The sequence below is a fragment of the Melanerpes formicivorus genome, unplaced genomic scaffold, assembly GCF_026170545.1.
Source record: "Melanerpes formicivorus ecotype bairdi unplaced genomic scaffold, bMelFor1.0.p_v2 SCAF_47, whole genome shotgun sequence".
Taxonomy (NCBI): Eukaryota; Metazoa; Chordata; class Aves; order Piciformes; family Picidae; genus Melanerpes; species Melanerpes formicivorus.
In genome coordinates this window covers 2599809-2616243 of record NW_027142399.1, presented here as the reverse complement: position 1 = coordinate 2616243, position 16435 = coordinate 2599809, and the positions used below count along the sequence as shown (strand labels likewise).

Genomic DNA, 16435 nt, shown 5'->3' with positions numbered 1-16435 from the left:
TTCAGTTTAGGAAAGATGTTGACTTGCTGGAAGGTGTCCAGAGAAGGGCAACAAAGCTGGGGAGGGGTCTGGAGCACAGCCCTGTGAGGAGAGGCTGAGGGAGCTGGGGTTGCTTAGCCTGGAGAAGAGGAGGCTCAGAGGAGACCTTCTTGCTCTCTCCAACTCCCTGAAGGGAGGTTGTAGCCAGGTGGGGGTTGGTCTCTTCTCCCAAGCAAGCAGCACCAGAACAAGAGGACACAGTCTCAAGCTGTGCCAGGGGAGGTTTAGGCTGGAGGTGAGGAGAAAGTTCTTCCCAGCAAGAGAGATTGGCCATTGGAATGTGCTGCCCGGGGAGGTGGTGGAGTCCCCATCCCTGGAGGTGTTCAAGAGTGGATTGGATGAGGCACTTGGTGACATGGTTTGGTTGATTAGATGGTGTTGGGTGATAGGTTGGACTCGATGATCTCAAAGGTCTCTTCCTGCCTGCTTAATTCTATTCTATTCCCTTGTAGAATTTGCTATTCCCATTGGGACAGCTTACTCTGGGTGAGGCCAGAATTCTTACTACTTCCCCATCCTGGGGACTCCACTACTGCCCTGGGTAACCTGTTTCGGGCCTTGACAACCCTTTTGAGGAAGAAATTGTTCCTCATCTCCAACCTAAACCTTCTCTGGTGCAAGGTGAGGCCATTTCCTCTCATCCTCTCACTTGTTCCTTCAGAGAGGAACAAATACAAGTGCAGCCAGCAGAGTTTGGAGTGCACCTCATCCCATCTAAAAGGAGCTCTTATCCCAAGATGTGAGAAGCCCATGGGCAGAACTGGAGGATGAGATGAACTCTTTTATTATTGCAAGGAATATAAATGAGAACTCAGAGAAGCCAAAGACTTGCCACACGCAGTGAGGGAGCTGTTTTGAGGAGGGGGGAAAGGGGAATAAAGCCCCCTCGGAAATGCAATTCCAAATGCCCCTTGGACAGTGCTGCTGGCAAGGGCTGAGCACTGCCTCCTGCCCTGCCGGGCTGCAGAGCTCCCTGCGGAAGCATCCCAGGCACTTGCAAATTCCTCCCGGCGCTGGGAAAGCCTCCACAGCTTTGAAATGACAGCCTTTAGTTATTGGCATGAAAAGGAAAACAGAGAGAGGACAGGAGAGGGGAGGGGAGAAAGGAGGAGGGGGAAGGGGGGAAATAGAGCTCATGTAATCTGCCTGCTTTTATTTTCCTGTTACTTATTTGGTTGCTTTTGTTTTGCTTGGTTGTTTTTTGTTGGGTTTTTTCCCCCTTTTTACTAGAAACCACAAACCCTACTGCAAACAAATGAGACTGCAAAACAAACCACCACGGTTTCAGCTGGGTACAAAGAGTGCAATGGGACATCTCTGAAGCAAGGAGGTGGCAGCCCCAGCCAGGCTGTCCCCTAAAGGAAGCCTTCTCCCTCCTTCCCATGGCTGGGTGAGGAGCAGCGGGGCTGGAAAGCAGCTCGGAAGCCTGGTGCTGACAGGGAACTTTCTCCTCAGGCTCAGTGCTCAGCAGTTGTCACTGCTGTAAATAAGTTTTTCTTTGCATGGGTGGCATTTTCCTTGCTGGAAAACCGTCCTGTAGATCCCAACTCCATCTGAGCACAGCCAGAGCTTGGGCTGCTGCTTTATCCCTGACTGAAATCAGGAGAAGGGAGATGAGGTCTGAGGTAACTGCTGGCTTTTCCCATGTCCTCTTTGCAGCCAGTCTCTGGCTTTCATTTCTCCCCTGGGATGCCCTTCAGATGTTTTACAACTCGAGCTATTAGAGCACTGTTTGGGGAAGCATTTTGAGGAGAACAGGAGTCCTGCACGGAGAGGGAAAGGCAGAAGCACAGCAATGTCCAGCAGTGCAGAGGGACTTGAGCTGAAGGGTCTTTTCCAACCAAAATGACACTGTGATTCTGTGCTGAGGTACAGTTTGGTGAGCTCAGCCAGAAAGACTTTTGCCATTATGTAATTTTAAGGGGAATTTCACTTAGAAGGTGATCCTGTGAAAAGAAGAAGAAGAAGAAGAAAGGTAATTCTCTTCAAGTTGGGGAATAAAAACTCTTTTGCATTTTCCCTGATTCCTTTGGGGTCTGATAATTGCCCAAAGTGAATGGACTGCCACAAATGGCTTGGTTGATGCAGATGCAGCAGCCTGCTTTGAGTAAATAATTAGACCATCATCTGGAGAGATGATCCTCCTCCTCCTTCTCCTCCTCCTCCTCCTCCTCCAGATGGAGAAATGCTGTCAGAGAGGAGGAGTCTGCTTTGCTGTCACAGAAGGAGAGTAAAATGCATCTTATGAGGGGTTTGGGTGTTTTTTAACCACTGAGTGACACTGTTACACTCAGATGTGCTGGGCTTGGGCTTTACAGCATCCAGAATGCTTCTCCAGGGAAGTTTGGCTAAAATTCTCTTTCAAAACCTCTCTGAATGGGTTTCCTTGGATGTTTTTGGACATGAGATATCAGCTGGGAAGGATGATGTGTGTGCCTCAGCCTGGGTTTCATTCAAAGAACTTCAGATGAGTCTCTATGCTTCAGTTTCCCCTATGTTATATGGATTCATAGAGTGGTTTGGTTCAAAAAGGACTTTAAAGATCACCTAGTTCCAATCCTCCTGCCATGGGCAGGGACACCTTCTACTAGACCAGATTGCTCCAAGCCTCAGCCAACCTGGCTTTGAGCACTGTCAAGGATGGGCAATCCACAAGCTCCCTGGGCAACCTGTGCCAGTGTCTCACTACCCTCACTGTCAAGAATTTCTTCCTAATCTCCAGTCTAAATTTCCCCTCCTCATGCTTCAATCTATTGCTTCTCATTCTGTCACTACAAGCCCTTGTTAAAAGTCCCTTCCTGGCTTTCTTGCAGCCCCCTTAGGTACTGGGAGGCTGCTCTAAGGTTTCCCTGAAGCCTTCTCTTCTCCGGGCTGAACAGCCCCAAGCCTCTCAGTCTTTCCCCACAGAGAAGGTGCTTCAATTCTGTGATTACCTTCATTGCCCCAACTGAACTAAAGTCTGAGCACATACAGGGAGTTGTTAGGGTGAGACTTAACTCTAAGGGTGGCTCTGTGATGGTAAGGAGGGTTAAATATCATCTTTAGCACTACAGACATTGCTGTTGAAACGCGTTCACCCAGCTGCTGCCAGTCCAACTCTTCCTCCCCCTCTCCAAATGAAAGGTCCAAATCCACCAAGCTATTTTTGGTTTGTGTTCCCAAAAATCCATGCAATGTGGAAGAACCACCCCAGCCCTCCCAGCTCTTACAGGCTTCCAGCTTCTAAAGCTGAACGTGTTTAAAACAGAATGGCAAAGGCAGAGCCAGGGAAGCTATCCAGAGAGTCGAGTTTCTGCAAAAACAATGTCATTCCCAGGATCTGAGTCCCAGTGGCTTAAAGAGATGCTACAGAACTCCAGCCAGACAGTTAGTTACAGGCAGAGCCTTATCTGTCCTCAAAACCACTTGGATTTGACACCAAAACTCGCTACACTATGGAAATGCAATCAAAACCGTCGGGCTGAGCTCCTCTTCTGGTGTAGATCAGTCGGAGGCAGGGGTGAATTTCTCCCAGGATGAGGTCCCCCAAGTCTGCTTTTGACTTTAAAGGCTCAGTGGAACTGCAGCTCTATGACAAATGTGTGTTCAATACAAAATGGAATTAAAGAGCAGAAAATAAATCATAGATGCTTTCAAGAAATGTCATTCTGCAGCTGTCTGGTTTATGTCCAGAAATTCCCCAGAATGAATGTGGGCTCTATTAGGAGCAAGGTAAAGGATATTAATAATGCTTTGCACTTTCACAGCACCTTTCAAGTGAGGATCTCACAGCTTTGCAAACATTCACACTCACAGTGAGCCTGGGAAGGAGGTGAACTATGATTTTATTTATTTGGATGCATAAATGCACTTTCCTCAGGCTGTAGCTGCCTTTCCCAGCTGAAGAGGCTTTCCCAGCGATCAGGCTGCAGTGAGAAGGCTGCCTAGAGTTGGTCTCTGCACCTTTTTAAACCTTGGTCTAGGCTTTCTCAGCCCAAATCTCCTTCAGCTCCTAGCTCACCACCCTCTCTGTCATTTGGAAGTTGTCATCCAACTCCCCTTTCAAGATGGAGTCACCATCCCTGGAGGTGTTTAGGAAGAGACTGGATGGGGTGCTTGGTGCCATGGTTTAGCTGGTTAGATGGTGTTGGGTGATAGGTTGGACTTGATCTCAAAGGTCTCTTCCAACCTGGTTAAATCCATTCTGTTCATTCTATTCTATTCTATTCTATTCTATTCTATTCTATTCTATTCTATTCTATTCTATTCTATTCTATTCTATTCTATTCTATTCTATTCTATTCTATTCTATTCTATTCTTCTGGAATTAGAGGTAAATCAGAACAAATGAAGTGGTGAAACAGCCTCCTAGGGCATGCAGGAAGCTGGGAAAAGGCAAAATCATCAAGATCAAGATTGGATAGTAGGCAGGTTGGCCTCTAAAGTTCAAGAGAGGGATGAAGTTATCTAATCCTCCAGGGATTCTTCTTGTCAGACTGCCTGGTGCAACACGACAAGGGAAAGGACCCCAGTTTGAGATTGGCCATTGGAGTGTGCTGCCCAGGGAGGTGGTGGAGTCACCATCACTGGAGGTGTTTAGGAAGAGACTGGAAGGAGGCCTTGGTGCCGTGGTTTAGTTGTTTAGATGGTGTTGGGTGATAGGTTGGACTCGATCTCAAAGGTCTTTTCCAACCTGGTTAATTCCATTCCATTCCATTCCATTCCATTCCATTCCATTCCATTCCATTCCATTCCATTCCATTCCATTCCATTCCATTCCATTCCATGATGTGAAAGAGGAGAATGAGGAGAAGCAATGAGGAAGATGCCCCTGAAGAAGCAAAAGCTCCATCTCTTCCTCCTGTACCTGCTCTGAGATCTGGAGTCTCTATCTCTGGAGGTGAGTGAATACCACTACAGCTCCCTGAAAGGAAGTTGGAGCCAGGTGGGAGTCAGTCTCATCTCCCAAGAAACAAGCAATAAGGGAAGAGAAATTGGCCTCAAACTGCACCAGAGGAGGTTTAGGTGGGACATGAGGAATAATTTCTCCCCTACAAGGGTTGCCAAGATGTGGAACAGGCTGCCCAGGGCAGTGGTAGAGTCCCTATCCCTGGGTGTGTTTAAAAGTCAGAGGTGTGGTGCTGAGGGACATGGCTCAGTGGTGACCTGGCAGTGCTGTGTTAATGGCTGGACTCGATGATCTGAAAGGCCTCTTCTAACCATGATTCTGTGATTCTGTATTAGAAGCACTGTACATTGTGCTGTGTAAGTGCAGGACACATGGAATTGCTCTTGGGAAGATAAGGCAGGCTCCACTGAAGCACCAGCCCCACCTTCAGAGTCCCCCTCCTCTCCCAGCCTGAGTGCTCCTTCACTCCCATTCCCCACATCTCTGGATCATATCGAGTCTGAACAGACTAACAGGCTCCAATAGTGCTGTGGGCTAGGGGCAGATGGACAGAGAGGCACAGACTCATTTCCCTTAGGAAACTGGGCTTAAAAAACCTATGAGGAGACTTCCACTCCACAGCAGAGACCATCCCAGATGCCTAGCAGTCCTCTCAGCTTGAACGCTGTCCAAGGAAGGAGCCATTAGGGAATCTGTGTTTCAGATATGATGGATTAGAGAGCAAACCCTCTCTGATAAGCTTGAAAAACTTCCTCGTTTCTTTTTTATTTTATTTTATTTTTAATCTAATGGTGTCTTATAAATCTGAGGGCCTGGGATGAAGGGCAGAAGTGGAGGGAGGGGGGCGGATATCCACTGAACAATAGGCTCACAGTCCCTGTGCTTCCCAAGCTGCTCGGTGAGTGCTGACAGCCTCTTCATCCTGCTCTCTCTGGAGGAGCTTTTTCAGTTCAAACCAGATTCAGACATGGTTTTGTGCTACCAGCCTTGGTAAGGAGAAGGGTGGGCACTGGGCCTCCAATATCTTCCTTTTCCAGGCCTTTTTACTCCAGGATGGATGCAGTAGAGCTGGGGCATTCCTGGACTAAATGCTCACCTGAAATGCTACCTCTGCTGCTGTAGTGCCCTGAAGGGCAAGCAAGGCTAGGAAGGAATCCCATGATGTGTTTATCACAGAGTCACAGAATCCTTTGGGGTGAAAGAGACCTTTCAGATCATCAGGCCCAAACATTAACTCAGCACCACCAGGTCACCACCAAACCATGTCCCTCAGCATCATAACTACACAGTTTTGAAGCCTCTCCAGGGATGGAGACTCCACCACTTCCCTGCACAGCCTGTTCCAGGCCTTGACAATCTTTTGGAGGAAGAAATAGTTCCTCATGTCAAACCCAAGCTTCCTCTGATGCAACTAGAGGCCATTTCTTCTTGTTCTTGTGAGAGGATACTGACTCCCAGCTCACTGCAACCTGCTTAGCATATTCATGGCATCACCACAGCAGCAGCAGCAGAAGCAGCAGCAGCAGAAGCAGCAGCAGCAGCTCTTTTCCACCCAGGCTGCTTTATGAAGTGCTGGGGCTGACTGTCAAGCTGCAGAGTGACTGCTCTGAACATGATCTCCCTCTTGTCAGACCCTTGGACAGTGTCATCCCTGGGTTAACAACCATGGGACTGCATGTCCAAACTGAAGAGCCTCCTGAAACCTAATACTATAGGTAACACAGAAGCATCCCAACACTGTCCCTATCCCATTTCCCTGGTGAGGAGTCCTGTCACAGAGCTGAGCATGGCTGGAAGCCTCCCAAGAAGATTTCATCCCCTGAGATGGGATTTTTTTTTCCTGGGACCAGCTTTTGTAGATGTCTGGAGAAACACACATGGAGGCAGGAAACTTGTGGAGGCATCCAGATTCTCCTGTATGGTGGGTGCTAAGCAGTGGAAAGAGCCTTCCAGCTGCTGCCTGCTGGAACTGATACCTCCCAGGAGATTAGTCATAGGGCAGATGAAAAGTGGCTTGTCCTGAATCATGGAGACAGAGCCAGGAAGAAAATAAAGGTGATTTCCCCAAGTCTCAGTCAATATCAGTGAAGAAAATCAGGGGAAACAGAAGGCTACAGATGTGAGCTGGGCTATGGGATCCATGGGATTCTCCAGTCTGGTTTTTGCAATGAGTCCTTCAGCTTCAGTAGGAAGAAAGGATCCTGGCTTGGTGGCTGGAATTTAAATTAGCTTCTCCAAATGGGGAAAGCAGACCCAGGTGTCCTAGGGGATCCAGACTTGTGATTAACCTAAGTGGTCACTTGGGGTCTATTTTGTGGCAAGGATTTGAGAGAGAGAGAGAGGAGAGCACAGGACCTCACTGCTTTTCCTCCCAGAGTGAGGTTGTGTGTGGTGGCACTATTCTGGTGTCTTGGAAAAGTCCCAACGTGGGCACATGGGAACAAAAAACACTACTGCTGCAAACCAAACATGTAAGCAAGCTCTGCCAAGCTGCTGAGTGTCCCAGCCCTCATACTCCAGTCATTTAACCTCCTGGAGATCACACTGAAGAGGTGGGGTTGTGTTTAAAGCCAGTTGGAGAGAAGAAACCTAGACTGTGGGTTTCTGGAGGAGCAAGGAAGCCAAAACCACCTCCAGCTCCTCCTAGAAACATTAGACTCATTGTTTTACGTGGTGGGAGCAAACATAAAGGTTGTAGAGAGTGTAAGGTTCTTCCCTTTCTGTCTCCAAGTAGAGGTACTAAATGCTCAGCACACGAGGTGCTAAACCTCATGATGTCAGCAGCAAGAGACTTGCTCAGAGAGAATTTTTCTTAGCACAAAGCTCTGCAGGGTTTGGGCACTGTCCTTTGTCTGCAGGAGGATTTGTGTGGCTGAGATGGTGGAAGAGGGTAGAGCAGAATATGAGGAGTACTCCTGCCTTTGCAAATGGCTGCAAGAGATTCAAAGCTCCTCAGAATGGCTTAGGTTGGAAGGCACCTTGAACACAACCCAGTTCCAGCCCCCCTGCCATGGGCAGGGACACCTTTCACTAGACCAGGTTGCTCAAGGCCTCATCCAGCCTGGCCTTGAACACCTCCAAGGAGGAAATATCCATGACCTCCCTGGGCAACCTGTTCCAGTGTCTCACCACCCTCACTGGAAAGAATTTCTTCCTAATCTCCAGTCTCAATATCCTCTCCTCAAGCTTCAATCCATTCCCCCTCACCCTGTTTACCATATAGAATAAACCAGGTTGGAAGAGATCTTCAAGATTATCACGTCCAACCCTTCAACCAATCCAACCCACCTAAACAACTAACCCATGGCACCAAGCACCCCATCAAGTCTCCTCCTGAACACCTCCAATGATGCTGACTCCACCACCTCCTTGGGCAGCCCATTCCAATGGGCAATCACTCTCTCTGTATAGAACTTCTTCCTAATATCCAACCTGAACCTCCCCTGGCGCAGCCTGAGACTGTTCTTACAATCCCTTGCAAAAAGTCCCTCCCCAGCTCTCCTGGAGCCCCTTCAGATACTGGAAGGCTGCTCTAAGGTCTCTCATGAGCCTTCTCTTCTCCAGGCTGAACAGCCCCAACTCTCTCAAGCCTGTCCCAATAGGGGAGGTTCTCCATCTCTCTGATCATCCTCATGGCTTCCTCTGCACCCTCTTCGGCAGCTCCATATCTCTCTAATGCTGGAACTGGACTCAGTGCTCCAGGTGGGGTCTCCTGAGAGCAGAGCAGAGGAGCAGAATCACCTCCCTCATCTTGCTGCTCGCACTGCTTGCCATGCAAGCCAGGAATGAGGTTCCCATGACGTGTAGCCCTATGACACATGTGTTACATGTGTGTCATTCCTGTGTACACTGAGGCCTCAAAATCCCCCCCCAGTGGTGGTGTGCAGTGAATTCCTTCTCACTGTACCATTTCTGCTAGTTTAAACAATCCTTTAGCACGTATTCCATAAGTCACTCACAGCCAGCACTACTATGACTCTTCTCATGGTTGCATAAGAGTTTCCAGTGCCTTCAAGCACCAAACTCATTACTTTCTGCCTCAAGACCACAAAGTCCTGCTTCTTGTTCTCAAGAATCACCAGCACAGGGATCATACTCAGAATTAAGTCACTCTAAGTCGCTCCACTGAGAGGAAGCAACCAGCTGAGTGCAGAATCATTCCTAAATAACTTCTGTTCCTCATCAGCAGCCTCAAAGTAAAGAATATTTTTCCCTAAGTTCAAGTGAAACTCCCTGGGTTCCAGTTTGTGTCCACTTCCCCTTGTCCTCTTCCTGGGCACCACTGAGGAGAGCCCAGCCCCATCCTCTTGACTTCCATCCGTCAGCTCTTGCTGAGCATTGCTCAGATCCCCTCTGGGGCTGCTCCTCTCCAGGCTCAACAGCCCCAGGGCTCTCAGCCTTTCCTCCTCACAGAGATGCTCCAGGCCCCTCAGCATTCTCATGGCCCTCTCTCCAGTAGCTCCCTGTCTCTCTTGAACTGGGGAACCCAGAAGTGGACCAAATACTCCAGGTTCAGCTACACCAAGGCAGAAGAGAAGGGGAGGACAACCTCCCTCAACCTGCTGGCCTTTCCTTCTCACAGAGATTCTCCAAGCCCCTCAGCATTCTCATGGCCCTCTCTCCAGTAGTTCCCTGTCTCTCTTGCACTGGGGAGCCCAGAAGTGGACCAAATACTCCAGGTTCAGCTACACCAAGGCAGAGAAAAGGGGGAGGAGAACCTCCCTCGACCTGCTGGCCACATTTTTCTTCATGCTCCCCGAAAACACTGTTGGCCTTCTCGGCCACAGGGGCACATTGCTGGCTCATGACATGCAGGCAGAAGTGCTGCTGAGGAAAAACACAGCCCCAGAGCTGCATGTTCTGGGGGGGGGGAAAAGGATTTCTGAAGCACCCTTTGCACACACACACACAAAATGCAGAAGTTAAGGGGAGAGAGAACATATTGGTGGAGGGGGAGGAAGAAAACCCAACCCCAAGTGCAGCAAGACACACGTAAGAGAAAAGGGAAGCCACAGAGGGGCAGGCACTGAGTTTTAACAGCATTTAACTCATTATCAGGAAGCAAATTCACTTTTAGGAGACAGCCAGAGCTCTTCCAAGAGCTTTTCAGGGGAGGGATTGCACCCCAGCAAACATTATTTCCCCCCTTCCTCTGTGGGCAACAACCTTGCTGGCTGTGCACCCACCCTAGGCCAAAAATAAAAGGAAAGGGGGGGAAAAAATAATATCTCTTTCTCTCTCTTTCTTTCTTTTTTTTCTGCTGGGAGAAAAAGGAAGGATAATGGTTACTTAGAAAGTGCTCCAGACAAGCTGTCAGGTTGAATTCAGAGAACTGGAGTCTGCTCTGGGACAGCGCTGGCTCGGGGGCGATCCCTTGTGAGTTGGGTTTCCTGCCTGCTACAGCTTCAAGACAACGATTCTTTGTTTCCACTTTTGCTGGTGAAAAAACACACGCCTGCCTCCGAAGAGGGTCAGGGAGAAAGCAGACAAAACACTACCTCTGGAATTTCAAAGGAAAACAATTAAAAAAAAAAAAAGAGAGAGAGAGAGAGAGAAAAGAAAAGAAAAGAAAGGGGAGGGGAGGGGAGGGAAAAGGAGGGGGGAGGGAGGGAAGTATAAAGGCAATCCAAGAGCAGCAGCTACTGTGGCTCCTGAAATCATAAATCCCTGCTTTGGCCACACAGTTGCAATAAGAGAAGCACCAAAAAAGCCTCCCCCCACCCCCTTCTCCTCCCCCCTTTTTCCTCCCCCCTGCTCCGCAGCTAAAAATGGGAGATTTCATCACCAGGCACAGAAGGATCATGGCCACACGTCCCAGCCTGTACAGACAGCTCAGAGGCCACAAAGCTGCTTTTTCCCTGACACAGAATCATAGAATTGTTAGGGTTGGAAAGGACCTCAAGGAGCAGCCAGTTCCAACCCCTCTGCCATGGGCAGGGACACCTCACACTACAGCAGGTTGTTCACAGCCACATCCAGCCTGGCTGCAAAATCCTCCAGGGATGAGGCTTCCACCACCTCCCTGGGCAACCTGTGCCAGGCTCTCACCACCCTCATGGGGAACAACTTCTTCCTAACATCCAATCTCAATCTACCCATTTCTAGTTTTATTCCATTCCCCCCAGTCCTATCACTCCCTGACACCCTCAAAAGTCGCTCCCCAGCTTTCTTGTAGGCCCCTGCAGATCCTGGAAGGCCACAAGAAGGTCATCTCAGAGCCTTCTCTTCTGCAGACTGAACAGCCCCAACTCCCTCATAGGAGAGGTGCTCCAGCCCTCAGCTCATCCTCCTGGCCCTTCTCTGGACAAGGTGACATCTGAGCCTAGGGAGGCAGAACATGTCTGATAGATGATCACAGCTCCATCATCTAAGTTCTTAAATCCTGGAGGTGTGCTCCAGCTCCTCCTTTAAAGTCCACAGCAGCTGTGCTTTGGAGCATGGAACATCCCTGGGCCTATAGACAAAGGCATCCCTAAGCTCTCCTGCCCGGCTTGGTGCTTCACACCCTGTCCTACTGGTCCATTGTGATCCTGGGCAAGTTGTTGGTGGTGCCCTTGCTTTAGGAGTGGGGTGGACTCTATGATCTCCAGAGATTCCTCCTAACCCCTACTGTTCTATGAAAAGCAGAGTACAAGCTCATCTCTTGTTAGGTACCGTGGAATCTGCAGGAGAGGATGTTATTAATGCACCAAGATGTGGAAACTCCTCCTTAGGGGCTCACAAAGAACATGGCCACAAACCCACACAGGAGACCAAAGAGTGTGAGTTTCAGGGCTCACTGATTTGTTGGTCTTCTTGGATTTGCCAACAACCAACCCAAACACAACAAACAAACACACTCTCTGCCCAAACATCCTTATTGTTGGAGCCAACTCCTCAGCAATGCAAACACAAACATGGGAAAGCCAGATTCCCTTCCTCTTCTGCATCTGTGTTCATCTGATCACACGAAAATGTCTGCCCTCTTCTAAAATCATTCAGTCCCAGAATCCTTTCAGCTGGCAAAAACCTTTAGGATCATCCAGCCCAACCATTCTCTCACTCTCCCAAGGCTGGTTCTAAACCATGCCCCCTCAGCACCATGTCTCTGAATATTCTAAGAGCATTTTCATCTCCCTGGGATCATAGAATCATAGAATCAGTCAGGGCTGGAAGGGATCACAAGGATCAGCTAGTTCCAACCGCCCTGCCATGGGCAGGGACACCCCACACTAGATCAGCCTGGCCACAGCCTCGTCCAGCCTGCTCTTAAACACCTCCAGGGTCGGGGCCTCAACACCTCCCTGGACAACCCATTCCAGGGCTTCACCACTCTCATGGTGAAGAACTTCCTCCTCACATCCAGCCTGAATCTCCCCACCTCCAGCTTCATTCCATTGCCCCTAGTCCTATCACTACCTGAGGGATTTCCACAAGCAGGTTATTTGCTTTAGCTTTGTGATCTTAGACAACATGCATGAAAACTAACAGGAGGAGGGAAGCAAAGAGGAATTTTCCTCTCTCTCTCTCTCTCTCTGGCATGTATTGTACTATGTCATCACCTCCTCCTGCTTTTGAACCCTCAAGAGAAGGTGGTTAGAAAAATTCCTTGGTCTGTTTTTATCCACAGGTTCAGGGAGAAGAAATCTTTACAGGATGAGTGGGTTCAGGAAGTGTAAACAGAAAGAAAAAGGTTTCCTCCTTTGAGAAGTTCAGGAGATGAGGAAATACTTTCTTTAAACCCAAGATTTTTAACCTGAAATTCCTTTTCCAAAGGGCTGGGGGGCAAGAGGGAGGGGAGAGGCTCTGCTCAGCTGCACCCCAAGATAGGACAAGGGGCAATGGATATAAACTACAGCACAGGAGGTTCCACCTCAACATGAAGAGGAATATCTTCACTGTGAGGGTCACAGAGCCCTGGAACAAGCTCCCCAGAGAGGTTGTGGAGTCTCCTTCTCCCGGAAGACTTTCAAGCCCCATTCCTGTGCAACCTGTGCTGGATTCTATGGTCCTGCTCTGCCAGAGGAGGGGTGGACTGGATGATTTCCAGGGGTCCCGTTCATCAGGGAAGACCTTATTGCTGTCTACAGCAATTGTGTCCAGTTCTGGGCCCATCAGTTGAAGAAGGACATTGAGACACTTGAAGGTGTCCAGAGAAGGGCAAGGAGGCTAGGGAGAGGCCTTGAACACAGCCCTATGAGGTGAGGCTGAGTGAGCTGGGATTGTTTAGCCTGAAGAAGAGGAAGCTCAGGGGAGACCTTCTTGCTGTCTACAACTACCTGAAGGGAGGTTGTAGCCAGGAGGGGGTTGGTCTCTTCTCTCAAGCAACCAGCACCAGAGCAAGAGGACACAGTCTCAAGCTGTGCCAGGGGAAGTTTAGGCTGGAGGTGAGGAGAAAGTTCTTCCCAGAGAGAGTTGTTAGCCATTGGAATGTGCTGCCCAGGGAGGTGGTGGAGTCCCCATCCCTGGAGGTGTTCAGGAGGGGACTGGATGTGGCACTTGGTGCCTTGGTTTAGTCATGAGGTCTGTGGTGACAGGTTGGACTTGGTGATCTTTGAGGTCTCTTCCAACCTTGGTGATTCTGTGATCCTGTGATCCTGTAATATCATCCTGAAGGGAGCCCACTAAAAAGGCTTCAAAGGGAGCAAGGAAAATCTTGTTGCCTAGCAGACTCGACCAAGCACGAGAAATTCCAGCTCTGGCTTTATGTTCATCGTGAGTTTCTGCTGTGATATTGGACAAGACACTTCACTCTGCTCCCCCAATTCCTTATCTGCCAGCCTGTCATGTTCATGTGCCTCTTACCCCATCACCTTATCTCGTGGCTGGGGCACAGATCAGTTAAAGAAGGCTGAAGTGGGTGGGTTCAGCCCAGAGCAGCAGGCAGGCATCAAATAAAAGCAGAGGAAATTTATGCCTTGTAGGAAGAAATGGCAGAGGAGGGGTAGATGGGATTTCAACATTTCCATGCTAGCTCTCAATTTTTATTGGCCCATCCCAGGGGTGTGTTTAGTCCTTCATTGACACACGATGAAAGTATCAGGTGAAGTTCAAATCGCCTGGCTGACAGGAATCAAATGCAAACTTCTGCACTCAAGGAAACACACTCGAGGGCAGTAAAAAAAATGGAGGAGGAGGAACTTCTGGTTTTTTCCTCCCTCCTCCCTCAATTTCTCTCCTGCCTGAGAGGCTTCAGGCTCAACATGCAGTGATAAAGGGCCTTACAAACTCAGAGGAGTGCACTTTTGCATCACAGAATCACCAAGCTTGGAAGAGACCTCAAAGATCACCAAGTCCAACCTGTCACCACAGATCTCAGGACTAAACCATGGCACCAAGTGCCACATCCAATCCCTTCTTAAACACCTCCAGGGATGGGGACTGCATCACCTCCCAGGGCAGCACATTCCAATGGCCAATTCCTCTTTCTGGAAAGAACTTTCTCCTCACCTCCAGCCTAAACTTCCCCTGGTGCAGCTTGAGACTGTGTCCTCTTGTTCTGGTGTTGGTTGCTTGAGAGAAGACACCAACTCCCTCCTGGCTACAACCTCTCTTCAGGTAGTTGTAGACAGCAAGAAGGTCTCCCCTGAGCCTCCTCTTCTCCAGGCTAATCAACCCCAGCTCCCTCAGCCTCTCCTCACAGGGCTGTGCTCCAGACCCCTCCCCAGCCTTGTTGCCCTTCTCTGGACACCTTCAAGTGTCTCAATGTCCTTCTTAAACTGAGGGGCCCAGAACTGGACACAGGACTGAAGGTGTAGCCTAACATGGAGCATTCCTCTTTAACAGCTCAAATCACAGCTTTCTTCCCTTGATTTTTAGCAGCCACCTGGCCCAAGGCAGAAGGAGCACAGTCTTGGATGTGTGTGTGTCTGTGTGTTTGTGTGTTCAGGGTGGGGTCTGTGAAGGGACACGTGTGTGTGTGTCTGCTTAATTCAAACAGGAGCCAGCCCAGCTCTTAGTTGTTCTAAATAGCTGACTGAGCATCCTCTTGAACTCCTCCCGGGATGGTGACTCCTTGAGTCAACCCAGTGTGAAAGGCACAGACACAGTATGCCCCAGTGTTGGCTGCACAAGTGGAGCTGTGATTCCCAGCATCAGTAAGGCTGCAAACTCTGAGTTATTCAGCTTTAACCATGCTGTACAGATCAGAGCATTTGCATGACAAGGATTAATATCAAAGGTTTAGTTTTATCTCCATCAAAACCATCATGAGAGCACAGGAAGCCAAGACTGACCTTCTTTGGTGGCAAGACGTGAGGAGGTTTCTGTGTGGGGTGGAGTGTTGTAGACCAGCAGTGAGCTACCTGTAAGGAAAAGAAAGGGAGTTATTGCAGTCTGGATGTGTGGGACATTTAGAGAGGTTATAATATCACAGTATCACAGTATAACTTAGGTTGGAAAGGACCTCGAGGATCATCGAGTCCAACCTATCAACACAGACCCCATGACCAGACCATGGCACCAAGTGCCACATCCAATCTCCCCTTGGACGCCTCCAGGGTCGATGACTCAACCACCTCCCTGGGCAACATCTGTCACAGCAAAGCCTCTAGAAAATAAGCTCAGGCTTTATGGGGTCTGAGCAGCCTGAGTTAGTTGGGGATGTCTCTGCTTATTGAAGAATCATAGTATCACAGAATCGTAGACTTGTTAGGCTTGGAAGGGACCTCAAGGATCAGCCAGTTCCAACCCCCCTGAAATAAGGAGGAACACCTCACACTACAGCAGGTTGCTCAGAGCCACAGCCAGCCTGGCCTTGAAAACCTCCAGGGATGAGGCTTCTACCACCTCCCTGGGCTAGATGATCTTTAAAGATCCCTTCCAACCCAATCCATTCAGTGAATCTGCACTGTGAGACTGGTTGTATCCCTAAGGAAGAAGCTTTTCTCTCTCTCCAGCTGCGATAGAGACATTTCCTTTTCTTGAGGAACATACAGAAGAAGTGACATGAGTTGAGTTGCACTGTCAGGATCTGAACATTTTCAGAGTGTCACATGTTTGATCTTGGGCCTACAGCTGCAAAAGTCTCACTGGTATCATTGAATCATGGAATTGGTTCAGTTGGAAAAGACCTCTAAGACCATCGAGTCCAACCATCCTCTAACTCTCCCAAGGCTGGTGCTAAGCCATGGCCCTCAGCACCACATCTCTACAGCTTTCAAACCCCTCCAGGGATGGAGATTCAACCACCTCCTTGGGCCAGCCTGTTCCAGTCTTTGTGAACCCTTTCAGTGATGAAGCAGCTTCTAATGCCCAACCTAAACATCCCCTGAGGCCATTTCCTATCATCCTTTCACTTCCTCCTAGGGAGAAGAGACTGTCTCCCATCTGGCTCTAACTTTGACCTATTCCAGCATCTCCCATGCTTTGTGGAATTGTAAGGTAGCTTTCCTGGCTGAGTGGCCTCTCCTTCCAGCCCCACTTGAAACAAGAGAAGCACAACAAAGAGGCCACTGGAAGGGTCTTTGTTTTGCCCAGCCTGTGGTGGAAATGTTGCTCTCTAACCATTTTACTTCGTTTCTCCTGTAG

The 16435-nt window shown here is 49.2% G+C and overlaps 1 protein-coding gene across 4 annotated transcripts in view; it reads right to left on the bottom strand.

Annotated features, from left to right (window-relative positions):
• Positions 1 to 16435, bottom strand: part of FLI1 (Fli-1 proto-oncogene, ETS transcription factor) — a 115984-nt gene that overhangs the window by 8598 nt on the left and 90951 nt on the right. For all 4 annotated transcript variants that reach the window (XM_068159997.1, XM_068159998.1, XM_068159995.1 and 1 more), the window contains one exon: positions 15142 to 15210. In XM_068159997.1, the coding sequence (XP_068016098.1) occupies positions 15142 to 15210 (69 nt within the window). The remainder of the gene's footprint in view (positions 1 to 15141; positions 15211 to 16435) is intronic.